This window comes from Nycticebus coucang, chromosome 11 (assembly GCF_027406575.1).
Source record: "Nycticebus coucang isolate mNycCou1 chromosome 11, mNycCou1.pri, whole genome shotgun sequence".
NCBI classification, from domain to species: domain Eukaryota; kingdom Metazoa; phylum Chordata; class Mammalia; order Primates; family Lorisidae; genus Nycticebus; species Nycticebus coucang.
Window position 1 is genome coordinate 87,920,113 of NC_069790.1, and position 18,976 is coordinate 87,939,088.

Consider the following 18,976-nt stretch of genomic DNA (forward strand, 5'->3'; position numbering starts at 1 on the left):
CATCTGTAATACTCTGGGACCAGATTCCAATTTTTCTGATTCTCCTCCACTGATCCTTCTATATTTTCACATTTCTCTATTTTCTTAGTTCTCTAGTATCTTGTAAGTATGTAACATATTATTTGAGAAAGTGATATGAGTTGGGGAACCCAAGTATTCCTTAATACCTGGTATAAGCTCATTGTCACAATGTAAGTATTACATACAAGCACACATATCTTGGTGTTTGTATTACTACAAGGATCTGGATTTCACTTTCTGTACAGCTGGTTTTCTGGACTCTGTTTCTCTACCACCCGCTCCTGTGTGCCCCTGCGTGGACTCTGGGTATCATTAAATAACACTTAACCTGTTCTGATCCCTCACCAAGAATTCTCCAACCTAGACACCTTTGCAGAAACTAACCCACAGGATTTGGATGTCCAGAGTAAGAGCCTCAGTTCTTGAGGAAAGGAGAAGGATCCTAGAAGAGCAGGGAGAACCAAGCTCCTATGACACTGCCTAAAAAGATCTGGAAATAGGCCTTGAGAAACTGCATGGGGCAGTTGTAACCCAGAAACTCATTTTATCCCACATTAGAATTAGTGTGTTTTCCTTCATCTGGTGTTTGACCTGTGAAAGGAAGACCGGAAGATGATTTGGTGCTTTACTTGGGGTGGAAACAGCAGAAGACCCAACTGAGGCACCTAATCTTCTAGACTCCCTTTCACAATAGCAGAATGTTTGTTACCATCCAATTTTAAAATATATGCTGGATTTAACAACTGCATCCAGGATTATAATTCAGTCAGCACTAGGCAGATGCACCAGACAAGGAAAATGCTAGAGTGTGAGTCACGTATCTTCTTTGAGTAGCATTGTAATTCTTTACCCTAACAGTGGCTAATAAAGAGAATAAAAATATGGGAAAGGTTGTCACACAGTAATGTGGCTTAAGTTAGAGATCTTTAGTGCTGGTGCTAGTGAGGTTTAAAGTTTTGCTGCCATGAATACTGAGATTCCCTCAGCAAAATAAGTTCATTCCCAGTCTGCAACTAATTTTTTAGCTGATAGCAATGGTGTTGAGAAGTAGATGTCTTTTTTATTTGTGTTTTGTTTGTGCATTTGTTATCAGTCAGAACGGCTTCCATTGCGTTATGGTGGGGAGTGTGCCATATTGCCGTGACCTCACTCCTCCACTCTTGCTCTCTGTGTTGTTTTCAGACTTCCTTCACTTTTTTTTTGTCTGAGCACATGAGGAAGGTGAAAGTGCATGTCTTTGGAAAGGTGGGGTAGGGGTACTTTCTCCAGACAGTCACAAACTCTGCTGGAAAGAGCCATGAGGAGATTAAGTTGATCTTTCAGGCAGGGCACTGGGTGAGGAACCTTGGAGCAGTGCTTTCTAGGGCAGCCTGCTAAGCCAAATTACTGCTTCTCACAAAGCCTGGCCTCCTGGTCTCTGTGAGGGTCCTCCTCTAAGGTTCAGCTAGCAGTGCTTGAGAGCTGCTAGCACTTCCTCTGTACTGGCCTCATCCTGGCTCTGGGGATGTCCTCTCTCTTGTTAAACCTGGTAGCCTAAAACTTGGTATTGGATGCTTCAGGAGGTTTACTTTCTTCCTTAGGAAAAGGAAAACAAAACACTCTGCCTGGTGGAACTCTGGCCCTGTCACCCTTCAAGTGCCCTATGATATTTTTGGCTCTTCCCTTGCCCTCTTCTGCCACAGGCCTTTGCACACAGCGTTTCCTCTGCCTTGAATACTCTTCTTTCTCCCTGCTCATCCTTTCAATCGCAAATCAAGGACCCCTTGTTTAAAAAGTTTTCCCAGCCTCCTGACTGCTTCCAGTCCTTCCTTTTGAAAGCTCTCAGAAAGTCATCTACATTTAGAAATGGTACAGGAAGCTTTCTCAATTTGTAATCCTTTTCCTGGGGTCAGAAATGAGCCAGTGACTGTTTTTGGAAGACTGAAGAGCCCCGATTTGTCACTCTCTAGTCGTCTTCCCCTGCAGAACATGGAGCCGGAGCCAGACCCTGGTTTTCAGTTTAGCTATGCAACTGGGAGCTTAGTCATCTCTCCTCTCTGGGCTTTAGTTTACTAATCTCCTACACTAGAGGGCACTTTGTCCTGTTCAGAAAAAGAAAACTCACAAAAGGGTAGATATTCATGAAATACCACTGGTTTTAATAATTCTAATAGATACACTGATTACCATTTGAGGAAGATAAAAAGTGAATAGGAAAAAAATAACTTGCTCTCTTGCAAGGTTGACTTTGTAAGTCAACGTGAGCTACACTGAGGTTTAGTGTAAAAACTCTGCTGACTAAGGTTCGAGTTATATTAGCTGAATTTTCAAGTTGCATTCAAAAATAGAGAATGAGATGGTAGTGTTCCAGTGTATTTACAATCCTTTATTAAGCCCATTTATGCTCAGGCCGGGCAATTGAGATTTGAAGGCAGGCAAGAATTTGTTTAGGTAGCTCTCTAACATAAAGGCTGGGGTGTACTTAGTTCTAGATATTATCTGAGCTAGCAGATCTCAGGATTTTATATATACACATAAGGTTGTATGCATATAGCAAATTCTGTCACAAGATGAAATGCTTTTCTTGCTGAGAGTTATGTACGAGAGAGTTTAAAATCCTCTGACTTAAACTAAGCTATGTGATTAAACCTTAATAATGTAATCTTAATTTTCATTTGGGATCAGAGTTTATTTAGCAAGAGATACTTGGAGCACAGTATGAAGCAAATTTATATACCAGGCAGATTAAGGATTACTCCCATAACAGAAAGCTAGAAAAGGCTTGAAAAAGAATACAGCCTTTTTTCCTTCCTCCCTCCCTCCCTCCTTCCCTTCCTTCCTTCCTCGTAGTCACCCTCAGTAGAGTTCTGTAGTGTCATAGCTCACAGCAACCTCAAACTCTTGGACTCAAGTGATTCTCTTGCCTCAGCCTCACAAGTAGCTGGGACTACAGGCACCTGCCACAACACCTGGCTATTTTTAGAGATGGGGGTCCTGCTCTTACTCAGGCTGATCTAGAACATGTGAGCTCAGGCAATCCACATGCCTCAGCCTCCCACGGTGCTAGGATTTCAGGCATAAGCCACCATGCGAGCCTAAGAATACAGCCTTTTAGATTTGCTTTTCCTTTTACTTTGAATGTTGTAATGCTCTTAGAAAAGACAAGAAAACTCAATCTGCCTCTGTCTTTGTTTAATCCACTTTATTTCCATTCTGTGTACTATGATTCTCAGTAACAAAGAAATAATTCCATTTCTAAAAAAATATTTAGGGTTGATGTTAAATATACAGTTTAGAGAATTTTATTTCTTTTGAAAACTAGTGATAATTTCATTTCTTTTGAAAACTAGTGATATATACATGGTGAAGGTGATAAACTTAGCAAATTCTGGACAGGTTTTTATACTTTGAAGACTATGCTTAAGATGGTATAACTTAAAAATAATGGGGGTTCTCCTAAGCAGCCTGCTAGACAAGCTAGGTTTGAACATGGCCTTAGTGAGGGTGGTGAGAAGATGTGGTTATTTCCTTCAGAACAAAAAGGAAGAGCTTCACTCCAGGCCATGTCAGGTCAGTCTTTCAAGGAACAAGCTGCAGGGTGGTTTTGATGGCAAAAAACTTGGTAATGTTACAGAAGAGGGCCATTGAAAAAGATCTATTATTTGTCATCTTGAGCTACTACTCCAGGCACTAGCCAGTAATTAATTTGTCACACTCACTAATGTGATATTTGAAATACAGAATAGTCTGATCACTGGTGGTTTGCCATTGTGCTGATACAAAGTCAGGCAGTCTTTCTATTCCAAATCTTTTTACTCTTTTAATTGGGGAAAAGACCTTGTATTGCCATCTTGTGTCCTTCCCCACCTTTGCCTGCCTGTTCTCAGCAAGTTCCCAAAGATTATTATTTAACATAGTAAAGAAACAAAGATGGTTGACCATAGCAAGGGCAACAGTACAGCCCTTCACCTTACCCTGGGTGTAAGAGCATGGGCTTTGGAGTTAAGAAGACCTGTACTCAAATCTCTTCTCCCATTTATTAACACTTTGATCTTAAGCAAGCTTCATAACCTCTCTGAGTTTCAGTTAAGTCATTTCTGAAATGGAAAATAATACTGCCTACTTTATAAACATTTTAGGAAGTTTTTAAAGATTTTAATGAGGTAATGTAAGTAAAGCACTTACCTCTGTTCTTGCCTGTCTGAGTTCATTCCTGCTGCTATAACAAAATACCTTAGACTGGTTAATTTATAAATATAGAAATTTATTTCTCACAGTTCTAGAGGCCAAGAAATCTAAAATCAAGGCCCCAGCAAATTCATTGTTTGGTGTGGGCTTGCTTTCTGCTTGAAGAGAAGAAGAGGTGGAAGGGACAAATTTAATTCTTCAAACCATTTTATAGGGGCTCTAATCCCATCCATGAGGCTGGAGCTTTCAAAGCCTAATCATCTGATAGTTTCATAAAAGACCAACCTCTAAATACTGTTGCATTGGAAATTAAGTTGCAACATGAATTTTGTTGCATTTTGTAAACATTCAAGCCATAGTACTGGCTTTCAATAAATGTTTGTTACTATTATTATTAATATTACATTTATCATAATAGATACTATTTTAACCGAAATTCCTAAAGCCTGCCATACATTTCTTTGTTTGCTGAAGATGTTCTTTAGGGCCGTACTTGCTTCCTGAGCTCTGTGTCCTGCTCTCTGAGCCTGTTTTGTTGAGGGCATGTAGTGGCCAGAGACATTAATTTATGACTTTGTGTAACTTTCAGCATTTGCAGTCTTCTGTACAGTTATATCCCAGTGTTCTTTTCATGATAAAAAGCAGTAAGAACATAACAAGTATGTTATGTATGTACTTGGAGCTGCCATGTATACACCTGGAAATCATCGCTGTCTAAACATCGTAATACTCATAAAAGATTTGTTTGAAAGTTTAATCAACACAAGTAGTAAGTGGAATTAAAAGTGCAATTTATTGAACATTTTAGATTTTTAAAAAATGTAATAATGATTCATGTTGTTTTCTCCTTAACAGATGGGCTTAGGTCATGAGCAAGGATTTGGAGCCCCCTGTTTAAAATGCAAGGAAAAATGTGAAGGATTCGAACTGCACTTCTGGAGGTATAATTTTGAAAACTATAACTGCATTAGTAATTCACACTTTTGAGCAATACTTTTTCAGACAATGTAGATACCTTGTAAGTCCTCTGACATGGTTGCTAAGTTGCAGACCTGTTCATTTCTTTTTAAAGAAATGAATAATATGCAAAGCTGTCTGTCTTCATATCACCAAATTTGATTGAGTGAATTAGACCATAATAACTATTTAGAGTTGTTTGATTTCTTTATTGTCGTTCAGGTTTCCTGTTAAGTCTCGAATGCTGAGCATGTCTTTCTGAGTGGTAAATAAATTTGTGGTAATCTTCTGCAACTGCTTTTTTTTTTTTAGTAGAGACAGAGTCTCACTTTATGGCCCTCGGTAGAGTGCCGTGGCCTCACACAGCTCACAGCAACCTCCAACTCCTGGGCTTAAGCGATTCTCTTGCCTCAGCCTCCCGAGTAGCTGGGACTACAGGCGCCCACCACAACGCTCGGCTATTTTTTGGTTGCAGTTTGGCCGGGGCCAGGTTTGAACCCGTCACCCTCGGCATATGGGGCCGGCGCCCTACCGACTGAGCCACAGGCGCCGCCCCTTCTGCAACTGCTTAACAATTTAGTTTTTATTCTGAAAAATTGGTGACTTCACAATTCGGCTCTGCATTTTCAACAAATAATAAATATGAATGCTAAATTGAATATTCACATCCTACTCTCAAGAAATAAGTGGAATTTAGATCTCTTTAAATTTTTCAGCTGTAAATTTACTACTTAAAAACCTAGGAATACTTGAATTTTTTTTTATTTTTTATTTTTTTTGAGACAGTCTCAAGCTGTTGCCTTGTTAAGAGTTCTATGGTATCAAAGCTCACAGCAACCTCCAACTCTTGGGCTCAAGCGATCCTCTTGCCTCGGTTTTTCTATTTTTAGTAAAGATGGGGCCTCACTTTTACTGAAGCTGGTCTCTAATTCAGTGAGCTCAAGCAATCCGCCCACCTTGGCCTCCCAGAGTGCTAGGATTTACAGGCATGAGCCACCGTGCCCGGCCTTAAAGAAAAAAATAATTTATTGTATCTTGGTTTGAATCAAGTCCATATATAATGCAAGACAAGTGTAAGTGGATCAAAAATAAGAATTTTATATGTACATCTTATTTATATGTCATTTTTAAAATAATATGTTTATCATATAAATCTAAAATCGGTATTTAAAACCTATGTTTATGAATAACATAAACGTTCTTAATCAATGGCTATCAGGTTCATAGTAGTAGTTCACAAGTCTGCTCAAAGTTAGAACCAGCATATTTTTGTTAGAAGAAATAATCAACTGTACAATTTCAGGAAGGCAAACTGCCTTGTTAGATCTCATTTGAGACCCAATTCCATACTACACATTTTCACAGGAAACTCTTTAAATAATTTCATTGGGCTGTGTACAGTATAGAACAAGGGAGAATATGAGTGAATAAAATTTGGATGTTAGTCTCCTCTAAAAGCTATCGTATTTAAGAGGTTTTAAGGGAAAAAGTGAAGGCAATAGAAACCTTCGGGAAATAATGATACTGTTCTTTATTTTTAGGGAGCTAAAATTTTCCTGGTAGTTCTTACAAACTTAAATAAGTCGTCTTTGTGCTACATTTTCAAGGGACATAGCAGTTAGACAATATATCTGTCGCGTTCCAATCAGTTAAAGTCCCTGAACATAAAATAGTTTTTATGGATTAGAGTATTTCACCTCTTGATGGGCATACCAGTTTCAGTCCTGGCTACCAGTTGACTTCACAAAAGGCTGCACTGCCCTCTGCTGGATGTAGTTTTTGCCTTACAGTTTTAAGAATAATACAAGTTGAGAATCAGTAACCCCAAAGTCTGAAATCCTAAATGCTCTAAAATCTGAATTTTGGGGGGTATCAATCAATAAGACTCCATAAGTGAAAAATTTCACACATATTACCAGGTGATGAGGGGTTACAGTCAAAATCAGTAAAAACTATGTTTCCTGCACAAAATTATTCAAAATAATGTGCCAAATTACCTTCAGCCTATATTTATAAGGTGCATATGACACATAAATAAATTTCATATTTAGATTTGGGTCCAATATTCAACGTGGTTGAATATGGTTATTCAAATATTTCAAAATTCAAAAAAATCTGAAATCTGAAACACTTCTGATCCCAAGAATTTTGGATAAGGGATACTTAGCCTGTAGTCTTTCCAGTAAAGCTATGCAATTTGCAAAAACTGCTAGTAAGATTTTTAAAGCTTTTTCCTAAGAAATATGACCTTTTTTTCAGAAGCAGTTTAGTTTTAATCTATATTATTTTCCTATTGCTGATCACTTTAATCTGATGTTATCAGACAAAAATATGTCAGGCAAGAACAGATCTCCATAGCATGAAAATCACCTTTTCATTTTAGTTGTATCGCACAGACTGTTAATCAACGGGGCATATTTGAGAATCTAAAAGCCACACAAGTTTAAGATTTTTAATATTGCCTCTAAATCACTGGGGTTGATAACAGCCTGTCCAGATGGTGTTTCTTAGTAGTTGTGTCATCTTCCTGGCATGAGTCTAAACACATTTCTCTCTTAGTTAAAATTCTTGGTAAATTTCCTGACTTTTTCATCATAACTAGAAGACTTGAGACAGGTGCCTTTGACCTACAGATGCAGCAATTTTTCAGAGCAATCTGGAGTAAAATATTCTAGACTAGTTGTCTTGATTCTAACAAAGATTCCAGGTCTAGTCTAGGGCTATAGAACTTTTGTGCTTGGTGTTAACTTGGGGTACAAGGACCCCACCCACTTCACCTTCTCCATTTTTTTCGTGTTCCATGTTTTAGGACTCAGAGGCTTCATGCTGCACACTTCAAAACTCAAGAGTTAAATTATTCTCTGCCTCTTTATCTGTCTGGCCTTCCACACAACCACAAGAATGGTCTTTTGAAAATGAATATTATTTTATACTTCCTAAGAATAAATTCTCAGTCTACTGGACTTAATCCTTTGGGCACGATCTTTGGCCTTTTGTGTTACATCTCAAAATCTGGTCTCTGCTGTTTTTCCAGCCTCTCCCACTGCCCTTTCGATTTCCCTGTAGTCTATTTCCTTGATGGATGCCTTGCTTTGAAATTTCTTTGCCTGTGTTTATTATTTCTTATTGCATGTGTTTTCTACCTGGAAAATTTCTACCTCCTAACACTAAGAAAGAAGTCTTAGCATAAGCACTACCTCTGATGATCTTCCTTGCTCCCCTTATTGGCTGCTCAGGCTGTTATTACAAAATACCATAATAGACTTGCTAGTTTAAATAAAAATTTATTTTCTTGTACTTCTAGAGGCTGCAGTGTCCAAGATCGGGTGCCAAAATGCTTGAGTTCTGGTGAGGGTTCATTTTGTAGCTTGTAGACAGCTGCCTTCCCGCCATATGTTCACGTGGCCTTGCCTTGATATGTGGGAAGAGATAAGGAGGGAGAGATTTCTCATCCTCTTTTTATAAGAGGAACAATTCTATTAGATTGTGACCCTTCCCTTATGACCTCTTCTAACCTAAATTATGTCTTAAGAGCCCTAGTTCCAAATAAAGTCACATTAGGGATTAGGGCTTCAGCATATGAGTTTGAGGGGACAAATTCAATTCATAACACTCCCTTCCTCTGCTTCCAACTTAAGTTAGGGATCATTGTCCCTTAATCACCTTACACATTTGTGGGAAGCCAGGAAATAAATACCCAGACTTCGCTCTTTTCCATCACTCTCATTTCCTGCTCGTGCATCCCATTGCCCCACTGCTGGTGACAAGGAAGCCTGCTCATAGTATCCATAGGGGTCAGCCTCTTGGGGCACAGCCCAGAGTACTGAAGTGTAGAGAACACAGCTGGAGAGGTGAATGGAAGGTGACAATCAAAATACATCGCCACAGTTGCAGAAAGCTAAATGTCCTGTAGACTTAGGGAGTTTAGAGTGGAACTTGTAACTTCGCTAGTTAAACCTCATTTTACAAATCAAAGAAATGTAACCCCCAAGAAAGTTAAAATGACTCGAGGCCTTGAGTTATTAATAAAAACATAATTTATAAATCATTTCTATATGTCAGATGCCAGTAAGTACTTGTGATAGTTTTCTATTGCTACATAACAAATTACTACAAATTTACTAGATTAAAACAATACCCATTAATTAACTCAACATCTATCTGTTCTTTAGTTTAGAAGTCTGGGGAGCAAGACTGGTTTAGCTATATTCTCTGCTTAGGGTCGCAACAGGATGAAATCAAGGTTTGGCCAAGCTAGGTTCTTTTCTGGAATTCTGGGAAAGAATCTGCTTTCAAGCTAGTTCTTGTTGGTAGAATTCAGTCCCCGTGGTTGGAGGACTGAAGTCACTGTTTTCCTTGCTGGTTATCAGTCGGGAGCTGCTCTCAACTTTCCAGAAGCCACTTGAATTCCTTAATATACAGCTATTTCCACCTTCAAAACCAACAGCAGCACTTAGAATATTTCCTGCACCTCAGATCTCTTTGACTTCCCTGTTCCTCTGGCTGGTAGGAACTCATAGCTTTTTAAGGGCTTGTGTGATTAGATTATGCATACCTGGAAAATCTCCTATTTGTCACGTGAAATAACATAATCATAGGAGTAACACCAGGATACAAAGGTCATAGGGTCCATCTTAAAAAGGCTGTTTACCAGAGGCGGAGCAAGATGGCGACCGAGTAACAGCTTCCTTGCATCTGGGCACCGTGAGTCTGGGGAGATAGGACTCCAGGCATCTCTGGCTGGTGGGATCTGCCTATCATCACTCCTATGAGGATACAGGGAGTCAGTGAGAGACTTCTGGACCCCAAGAGGAGGACTAAAACAGTGGAAAACCGGCAAGTGTTCGCGTGTGTTCAATCTGTCTAAACCCGCCCACAACTGTAAGTTCAGTAGCAGCGAGACTGCAAACCAGAAAGGCCTTACCTGTGAACTGTTTTGGTGTCCTTGGACTTGGCACTGAGTTGAACTGCCTTGGGGAGGGCCTGAGCGGGAGTGTGGAGAACTTTGGCCTTTGTCTAGGGCCCCAGTCTGAGCCGCTGAGCCAGACGGAGCTAATAGTGTTTGGCGGTGGGTCACACGGAACCATTGTCAGTGATCTGCCCCGGCAAGCTCCGCCCTCAGGGTCGCAGAGCTAGAAACGGGTGGGAGCTGGTAACCCAGCAACCAAGTAGCCTAAGGGTGGGGTCTGAGCCGCCTTGCAGCCCTAACCCTCAGGGACAGAGTGAGACCGGTTTTGGCACACTGGGTAAGTGGATAGCCACTTCAGCAGTGATTCCAGCGAGAAAGCTGGGAAAGCTTCTGCTCAGCAAGTTTACAAGTTCAAAGTGCCTTTTAAGTGGGCTGAAGAGAGATTTAGGGTGTCTACCTGCTGGGGTTTGAGAAATCAGCAGCCTCCAGTCGTATCAGAACTGTGATTAACATCTCATACCCCAGAAGACCACGTGTTGCCCAGACAATATTCAATAACATATACAAACTGCTTTGTTTTTGGTTGTGTATTTTTTTTCTTTTTTTTTGTTTGGTTGTTTTTTGTTTATTTTGACATTGTTGATGATCTTTTGTTTTTTAATTTCAATCTTTTCCATACAGATCCCTTTTTCTTTCTCAATTTTTCTAGTTTAATTATAATTTCCCATTGCTGCCTTTTTTAATAACTAGAACTTCATTTTTGCTAGTGTTTCTACCACTATTATTTGGTTTTTCACCCAATTTTACCCCATAAAGTTTTCTGTTTGCTTGTTTTTGTTTGATTTATAGCATTTTTGTCTTTTCTCTCTACTTGGTGTAGGTGGGGTAATGTGTCTGATCAGGTTAGCAAACATCTGCTGACCTCAAGGGAACCACCCAACTGGGCACCCCCAGAAGGTGGGGTTTTTTAAGGTTGTGTCAAAGTACCCTACTGTACACCTATATTGCCCTGTCTCCCTCTTTCTGTGCCTCTCTTCTTTTTGTCAATATTCCTTATACCCACCCCCTCTCCTTTCTCTATCTTTCTTTTTTTTCTTATCACTCGGTCCTCCTTTCTTTCATCCCTTTTTTGCTCTTCAACCTTCTCACCCTTCTGGGCCTGTAATCCTTAGTCCACAGGCACAAGAACTTAAAGAGCAAGAGGGAGTGAAAGGAAAATTAGGGCAAGGTAACAGATAAAAGAAATCACTCATGAGGAAGAATCAGCAGAAAACTCCAGGCAACATGAAGAACCAGTCTAGAACAACCCCACCAAGGGACCATGAGGTAGCTACTGCAGATGATTCCACCTGTAAAGAAATGTTAGGAATGACAGAAAGGGAATTTAGAATACACATGTTGAAAACAATGAAAGAAATGATGGAAACAATGAAGGAAATTGCTAATAAAGTGGAAAATAACCAAAAGGAAATCCAAAAACAGAATCAAATAAGAGATGAACGATATGAAGAATATAAAAAGGATATAGCAGAGCTGAAGGAACTGAAACAGTCAATTAGGGAACTTAAAGATGCAATGGAAAGTATCAGCAACAGGTTAGACCATGCAGAAGAAAGAATTTCAGAGGTAGAAGACAAAGTTCTTGAGATAACTCAGACAGTAAAAGAGGCAGAAAAGAAGAGAGAGAAAGCAGAACGCTCACTGTCAGAATTATGGGACTTTATGAAGTGTTCCAACATACGAGTTATAGGAATTCCAGAAGGGGAAGAAGAATGCCCCAGAGGAATGGAAGCCATACTAGAGAATATTATACAAGAAAATTTCCCAAACATCACCAAAGATTCTGACACACTGCTTTCAGAGGGCTATCGGACCCCAGGTCGCCTCAACTCTAACCGAGCTTCTCCAAGACACATTGTGATGAACCTGTCCAAAGTCAAGACAAAAGAAAAGATTCTACGAGCCGCCAGGAGTAAGCGCCAGTTGACCTACACGGGCAAATCCATCAGAGTGACCGCAGACTTCTCAAATGAAACTTTCCAAGCAAGAAGACAATGGTCATCTACCTTTAATCTACTTAAACAGAACAATTTCCAGCCCAGAATTCTGTACCCCGGTAAGCTAAGCTTAAAAATTGACAGAGAAATCAAATCATTTACGGATATACAAACATTGAGGAAATTCGCCACAAGAAGACCAGCTCTACAGGAAATACTTCAACCTGTTCTGCACACTGACCACCACAATGGATCAGCAGCAAAGTAAGAACTCAGAAATCAAAGGACAAAACCTAACCTCCACACTGATGCAAAAGATAAAACTAAGCAATGGACTCTCACCAAATAAGACGAATAGAATACTACCACACTTATCAATTATCTCCATAAATGTTAATGGCTTGAATTCCCCACTGAAGAGACATAGATTGGCTGACTGGATTAAAAAACACAAGCCATCCATTTGCTGTCTGCAAGAAACACACCTGGCTTCAAAAGACAAAGCTCCGAGTCAAGGGTTGGAAGACAATTTTTCAGGCAAATGGAATGCAGAAGAAAAGAGGAGTTGCAATCTTATTTTCAGATACATGTGGATTTAAGCAACTAAAGTCAAAAAAGACAAAGATGGTCACTTTATATTGGTCAAGGGAAAAATACAACAAGAAGGCATTTCAATTCTAAATATCTATGCACCCAATTTAAATGCTCCCAGATTCTTGAAGCAGACCTTACTCAGTCTGAGCAATATGATATCTGATAATACCATCATAACAGGGGACTTTAACACTCCTCTTACAGAGCTGGACAGATCCTCTAAACAGAAATTAAACAAAGATATAAGAGATTTAAATGAGACCCTAGAACAACTGTGCTTGATACATGCATATAGAACACTCCACCCCAAAGATAAAGAATATACATTCTTCTCATCACCCCATGGAACATTCTCCAAAATTGATCATATCCTGGGACACAAAACATATATCAACAGAATCAAAAGAATTGAAATTTTACCTTGTATCTTTTCAGACCATAAGGCACTAAAGGTGGAACTCAACTCTAACAAAAATGATCGACCCCACCCAAAGGCATGGAAATTAAACAATCTTCTGTTGAATAACAGATGGGTGCAGGAAGAAATAAAACAGGAAATCATTAACTTCCTTGAGCATACCTACAATGAAGACACAAGCTACCATAACCTGTGGGATACTGCAAAAGCAGTTTTGAGAGGAAAATTCATCACTTTAGATGCCTACATTCGAAAAACAGAAAGAGAGCACATCAGCAATCTCACAAGAGATCTTATGGAATTGGAAAAAGAAGAACAATCTAAGCCTAAACTCAGTAGAAGAAAAGAAATTTCCAAAATCAAATCAGAGATCAATGAAATTGAAAACAAAAGAATCATTCAGAAAATTAATGAAACAAGGAGTTGGTTTTTTGAAAAAATAAATAAAATAAACCATTGGCCAGACTAACGAGGAATAGAAAAGTAAAATCTCTAGTAACCTCAATCAGAAACGATAAAGGGGAAATAACAACTGATCCCACAGAGATACAGGAGATCATCTCTGAATACTACCAGAAACTCTATGCCCAGAAATTTGACAATGTGAAGGAAATGGATCAATATTTGGAATCACACCCTCTTCCTAGACTTAGCCAGGAAGAAATAGACCTCCTGAACAGACCAATTTCAAGCACCGAGATCAAAGAAACAATAAAAAAGCTTCCAACTAAAAAATGCCCTGGTCCAGATGGCTTCACTCCAGAATTCTAAAACCTTCAAGGAAGAGCTTATTCCTGTACTACAGAAATTATTCCAAAAAACTGAGGAAGAAGGAATCTTCCCCAACACATTCTATGAAGCTAACATCACCCTGATACCAAAACCAGGAAAAGACCCAAACAAAAAGGAGAATTTCAGACCAATCTCACTCATGAATATAGATGGAAAAATTCTCAACAAAATCCTAGCCAATAGATTACAGCTTATCATCAAAAAAGTCATTCATCATGATCAAGTAGGCTTCATCCCAGGGATGCAAGGCTGGTTTAACATATGCAAGTCTATAAACGTTATCCACCATATTAACAGAGGCAAAAATAAAGATCACATGATCTTCTCAATAGATGCAGAAAAAGCATATGATAAAATCCAGCATCCTTTTCTAATTAGAACACTGAAGAGTATAGGCATAGGTGGCACATTTCTAAAACTGATTGAAGCTATCTATGACAAACCCACAGCCAATATTTTACTGAATGGAGTAAAACTCAAAGCTTTTCCTCTTAGAACTGGAACCAGACAAGGTTGTCCTCTGTCACCTTTACTATTCAACGTAGTGCTGGAAGTTCTAGCCAATACAATTAGGCAAGACAAGGAAATAAAGGGAATCCAAATGGGAGCAGAGGAGGTCAAACTCTCCCTCTTTGCTGACGACATGATCTTATACTTAGAGAACCCCAAAGACTCAACCACAAGACTCCTAGAAGTCATCAAAAAATACAGTAATGTTTCAGGATATAAAATCAATGTCCACAAGTCAGTAGCCTTTGTATACACCAATAACAGGCAAGATGAGAAGCTAATTAAGGACACAACTCCCTTCACCATAGTTTCAAAGAAAATGAAATACCTAGGAGTATACCTAACAAAGGAGGTGAAGGACCTCTATAAAGAAAACTATGAACTCCTCAGAAAGGAAATAGCAGAGGATATTAACAAATGGAAGAACACACCATGCTTATGGATGGGAAGAATCAACATTGCTAAAATGTCTATACTTCCCAAAGCAATCTACCTATTCAATGCCATTCCTATCAAAGTACCTACATCGTACTTTCAAGATTTGGAAAAAATGATTCTGCGTTTTGTATGGAACCGGAAAAAACCCCGTATAGCTAAGTCAGTTCTCTGTAACAAAAATAAAGCTGGGGGCATCAGCATACCAGATTTTAGTCTGTACTACAAAGCCATAGTGCTCAAGACAGCATGGTACTGGCACAAAAACAGAGACATAGACACTTGGAATCGAATTGAAAACCAAGAAATGAAACTAACATCTTACAACCACCTAATCCTCGATAAACCAAACAAGAACTTACCTTGGGGGAAAGACTCCCTATTCAATAAATGGTGTTGAGAGAACTGGATGTCTACATGTAAAAGACTGAAACTGGATCCACACCTTTCCCCACTCACAAAAATTGATTCAAGATGGATAAACGACTTAAATTTAAGGCATGAAACAATAAAAATCCTCAAAGAAAGCATAGGAAATACACTGGAAGATACTGGCCTGGGGCAAGACTTCATGAAGAAGACTGCCATGGCAATTGCAACAACAACAAAAATAAAGAAATGGGACTTCATTAAACTGAAAAGCTTCTGTACAGCTAAGGAGACAATAACCAAAGCAAAGAGACAACCTACACAATGGGAAAGGATATTTGCATATTTTCAATCAGACAAAAGCTTGATAACTAGGATCTATAGAGAACTCAATCCACATGAAAAAAGCCAACAATCCCATATATCAATGGGCAAGAGACATGAATAGAACTTTCTCTAAAGACGACAGATGAATGGCTAACAAACACATGAAAGAATGTTCATCATCTCTATATACTAGAGAAATGCAAATCAAAACAACCCTGAGATATCATCTAACCCCAGTGAGAATGGCCCACATCACAAAATCTCACAACTGCAGATGCTGGCGTGGATGTGGAGAGAAGAGAACACTTTTACACTGCTGGTGGGACTGCAAACTAGTGCAACCTTTCTAGAAGGAAGTATGGAGAAACCTCAAAGCACTCAAGCTAGACCTCCCATTTGATCCTGCAATCCCATTACTGGGCATCTACCCAGAAGGAAAAAAATCCTTTTATCATAAGGACACTTGTACTAGACTGTTTATTGCAACTGAATTTACAATCGCCAAAATGTGGAAACAGCCTAAATGCCCACCAACCCAGGAATGGATTAACAAGCTGTGGTCTATGTATACCATGGAATACTATTCAGCCATTAAAAAAAATGGAGACTACATCCTTCGTATTAACCTGGATGGAAGTGGAAGACATTATTCTTAGTAAAGCATCACAAGAATGGAGAAGCATGAATCCTATGTACTCAATTTTGAAATGAGGACAATTAATGACAAGGTTATGGGGGGGGAGTAGAAAGAGGGATGGAGGGAGGGGGGTGGGGCCTTAGTTGTGTCACACTTTATGGGGGCAAGACATGATTGCAAGAGGGACTTTACCTAACAATTGCAATCAGTGTAACTGGCTTATTGTACTCTCAATGAATCCCCAAAAATAAAAAAAAAATCTTGGAAGTAGGGGAGACTATTTTGAATGAAGCATTTATCTGTGGAGAAGAGGGAATAGAGGTGATGAAAATAATCCTAGAAATATGTAGTATGTCTGGGCAGGAAAAAAAAACAAAGAATGAATGAAATATTTCATGTCTGTTTCCTGTAGGAAATAACAGCGAAGAATAAGATTTAAAAAAAAGGGCTGTTTACCTCAGCACTTTATGAACCCGATTGTGCCTAAACCTCCTGGCCATCTTCTCTGCAGAGTGATTATTGGGACACAGGTATCCTTGTGGACAATGGTGTACTTTAGCTGTGATCTCTCTTCCTCTTCAAAATGCCGATGATTTTGAAACTAGAAGAAGATGAAAAGATGAGGAAGCCTGATACATACCCAATAAGAGCTACTGTCTGCTGAACATACCTTCAAGTAGTTTTTAGAGCGATTATGAAATATATGACACAAACCCAAGATTCAAGAAGGGTGTGTAATTATTTCATATTGAAAGTATAGTTAATACCATTGCAACCATAGATCATTTATCTTATTTGTTTTTTTGTTTGTTTGTTTTTGCAGTGTTTCACCAGGTTTGGGTTTGAACCCTCCACCTCTGGCATATGGGGCCGGCACCCCACTCCTTTGAACCACAGGGTTTTGCCTTACCTTTGTTACATCCTTTTAATAACACAGTTACATTTTATTTTTGAAAGTTACTTAAAAATAACATACATCTCTTCAGAATTTCTGATTGGTTTAGAGCTGGCTGAAAACTAAAATTTCCTCCACTATAAATGGATTAATATTTGTGTTTAATTTTGTAACAGAGGCCCATGAGTAAGTCCTTATATGTGTATTCCTATTAGAAAAGGGCAGCTCTTTTAAATTATGGTTTGTAGCAATGTCATGGCCTTGACTTTAAATCACTGTGACTGCTGGCAGCTTGTCAAAACACTCTGGTTTCTCCTACTTGCCTTAGAAAAACAACAGTTGTCACAAATAATGATACAAAAAAATTCTCTTTTGGGAATATGAGGGGCTGTTTCTTGATTGCTTTCAGCTTAAAACTATAAATTAATATATATTTTTCTGAGGCAGTATATTTGGCAGTTTGGTTCTCCCGCTCTGTCTTCCTTGGAAGTAACTCAAGAACTATAAAGTTGTAAAGTTTTGAATATACAGTTTTGATTTTCCATGCATATTAATGTTTACATATCTACCTTAGAATGATGCTAAACTTTTTTGTACAAATTACGTTCTATTATAAACAGTTCTCTTCCCTCCACAGAGCTTACCAATCTACCAGTCCACCTTTGAATATATTTTTTAAAAGTCATAAAAAAGACTTAAAAATAATTTGTTTCTGAATCTCCTGTCCTTCTCTTGCCATTAACTTTTATTTCCATTCCAGGTGGAGTCTGGGAAGAACCGCTCTGTAGGACAGTTTAGAAAATTTAGAGATTTGACAATTGCGTTAAATGTGATAACTGATGTATACAAAGGGCGGACGTAAAGTTCGTGTGCAATTGAAAACAGTTTAACATAGTAAATTGCACACGAACTTTATGGGCACCATGTATTTCTGAAAAACTGCTATCAAATTGGCGTAGTATAAATAAATGTAGTCAATGTAAATAAACTATTAGTCTTTGTATGTCGTTAAAAGTTACTTGTGAATCATCTGAAGAACATACACCTCACAAATGCAGGCCCTTGCACGTGGTACTATGCTCACCCATGCCCTGTTTTAGTTTTTGTTTACATTTGTATAAAACTATTTTAAAAGTCCTTCATTTTCTTAAGGGTAGAATGTAGGTGATTTTAGCCTGAAATCCACTCATTCTCAGGCCATCTCCTGAATACCAAGGTAATGGTGGTATCCATTTCTTCCCCAATTGCTCAGCAAGGTTTTCCTTTTAATAAGTTTATTCAGTAGATTTCAAATGACTTTAAAAATTCTTTAATGGTGTTTTTAAAAGTAATTTTAAAAAGCAATTTTACTTGCTTAAAAAGTATGTTGAGTGATTGAGAGGAGGATAGGAACGTTAAGGTTTCTCCAGAACGTGAATCCTTCCAAGAATGTCCAAGGTAAATAACGAAAAATTATAGAGATAGCTCTTATATTATTGGTTATATGTGTAACTCTTTATATGTAACACTTTCATAATAAATGCATTTAACTGTACTACCACTCAGCATAGTTCGTGCTTTAGAAGCCGGCAGGCTTTATTTCACTTATGGTATCTTTTACTATTGTCTTTCAAGTTCTGAATCTGACCCCCTTATTTTGTGGTATGCATGTACTGGCATGGAACTAGATCATAAACAGTTCCAAAGAAAGTCCAGTGCCCATGACCTAGCCCCGAGACTTCAGGCATCACCTTGCTGGTTATTAGGATGCACGCTGTAGTTCACAGCCATATAAAGATCTGTTTAGCTATACTAAGAACTAAATTCTCACCCCATCATTTTCTCCCCCTAGGAAGATAATTTTAAGCTTGATCCAAGAACAATTGTGTGATGGTTTTATAAATAATTATATTGTTTATGTTAACTAAAGAACAAAAAGTAAGAACATGCTATTTTGGTATAATATGCT

General features: G+C 38.6%; 1 protein-coding gene across 2 annotated transcripts in view; it reads left to right on the forward strand.

Moving 5' to 3' along the window:
- The window catches only part of TES (testin LIM domain protein), a 52,896-nt gene that overhangs the window by 18,782 nt on the left and 15,138 nt on the right, over positions 1-18,976 (forward strand). The window contains exon 2 of one of the 2 annotated variants that reach the window (XM_053609351.1): positions 5,044-5,129. In XM_053609351.1, coding sequence (XP_053465326.1) covers positions 5,044-5,129 — 86 coding nt within the window. Of the gene's footprint in view, positions 1-5,041; positions 5,130-18,976 lie in introns of both variants that reach the window. The other variant, XM_053609352.1, reaches the window with a different exon arrangement.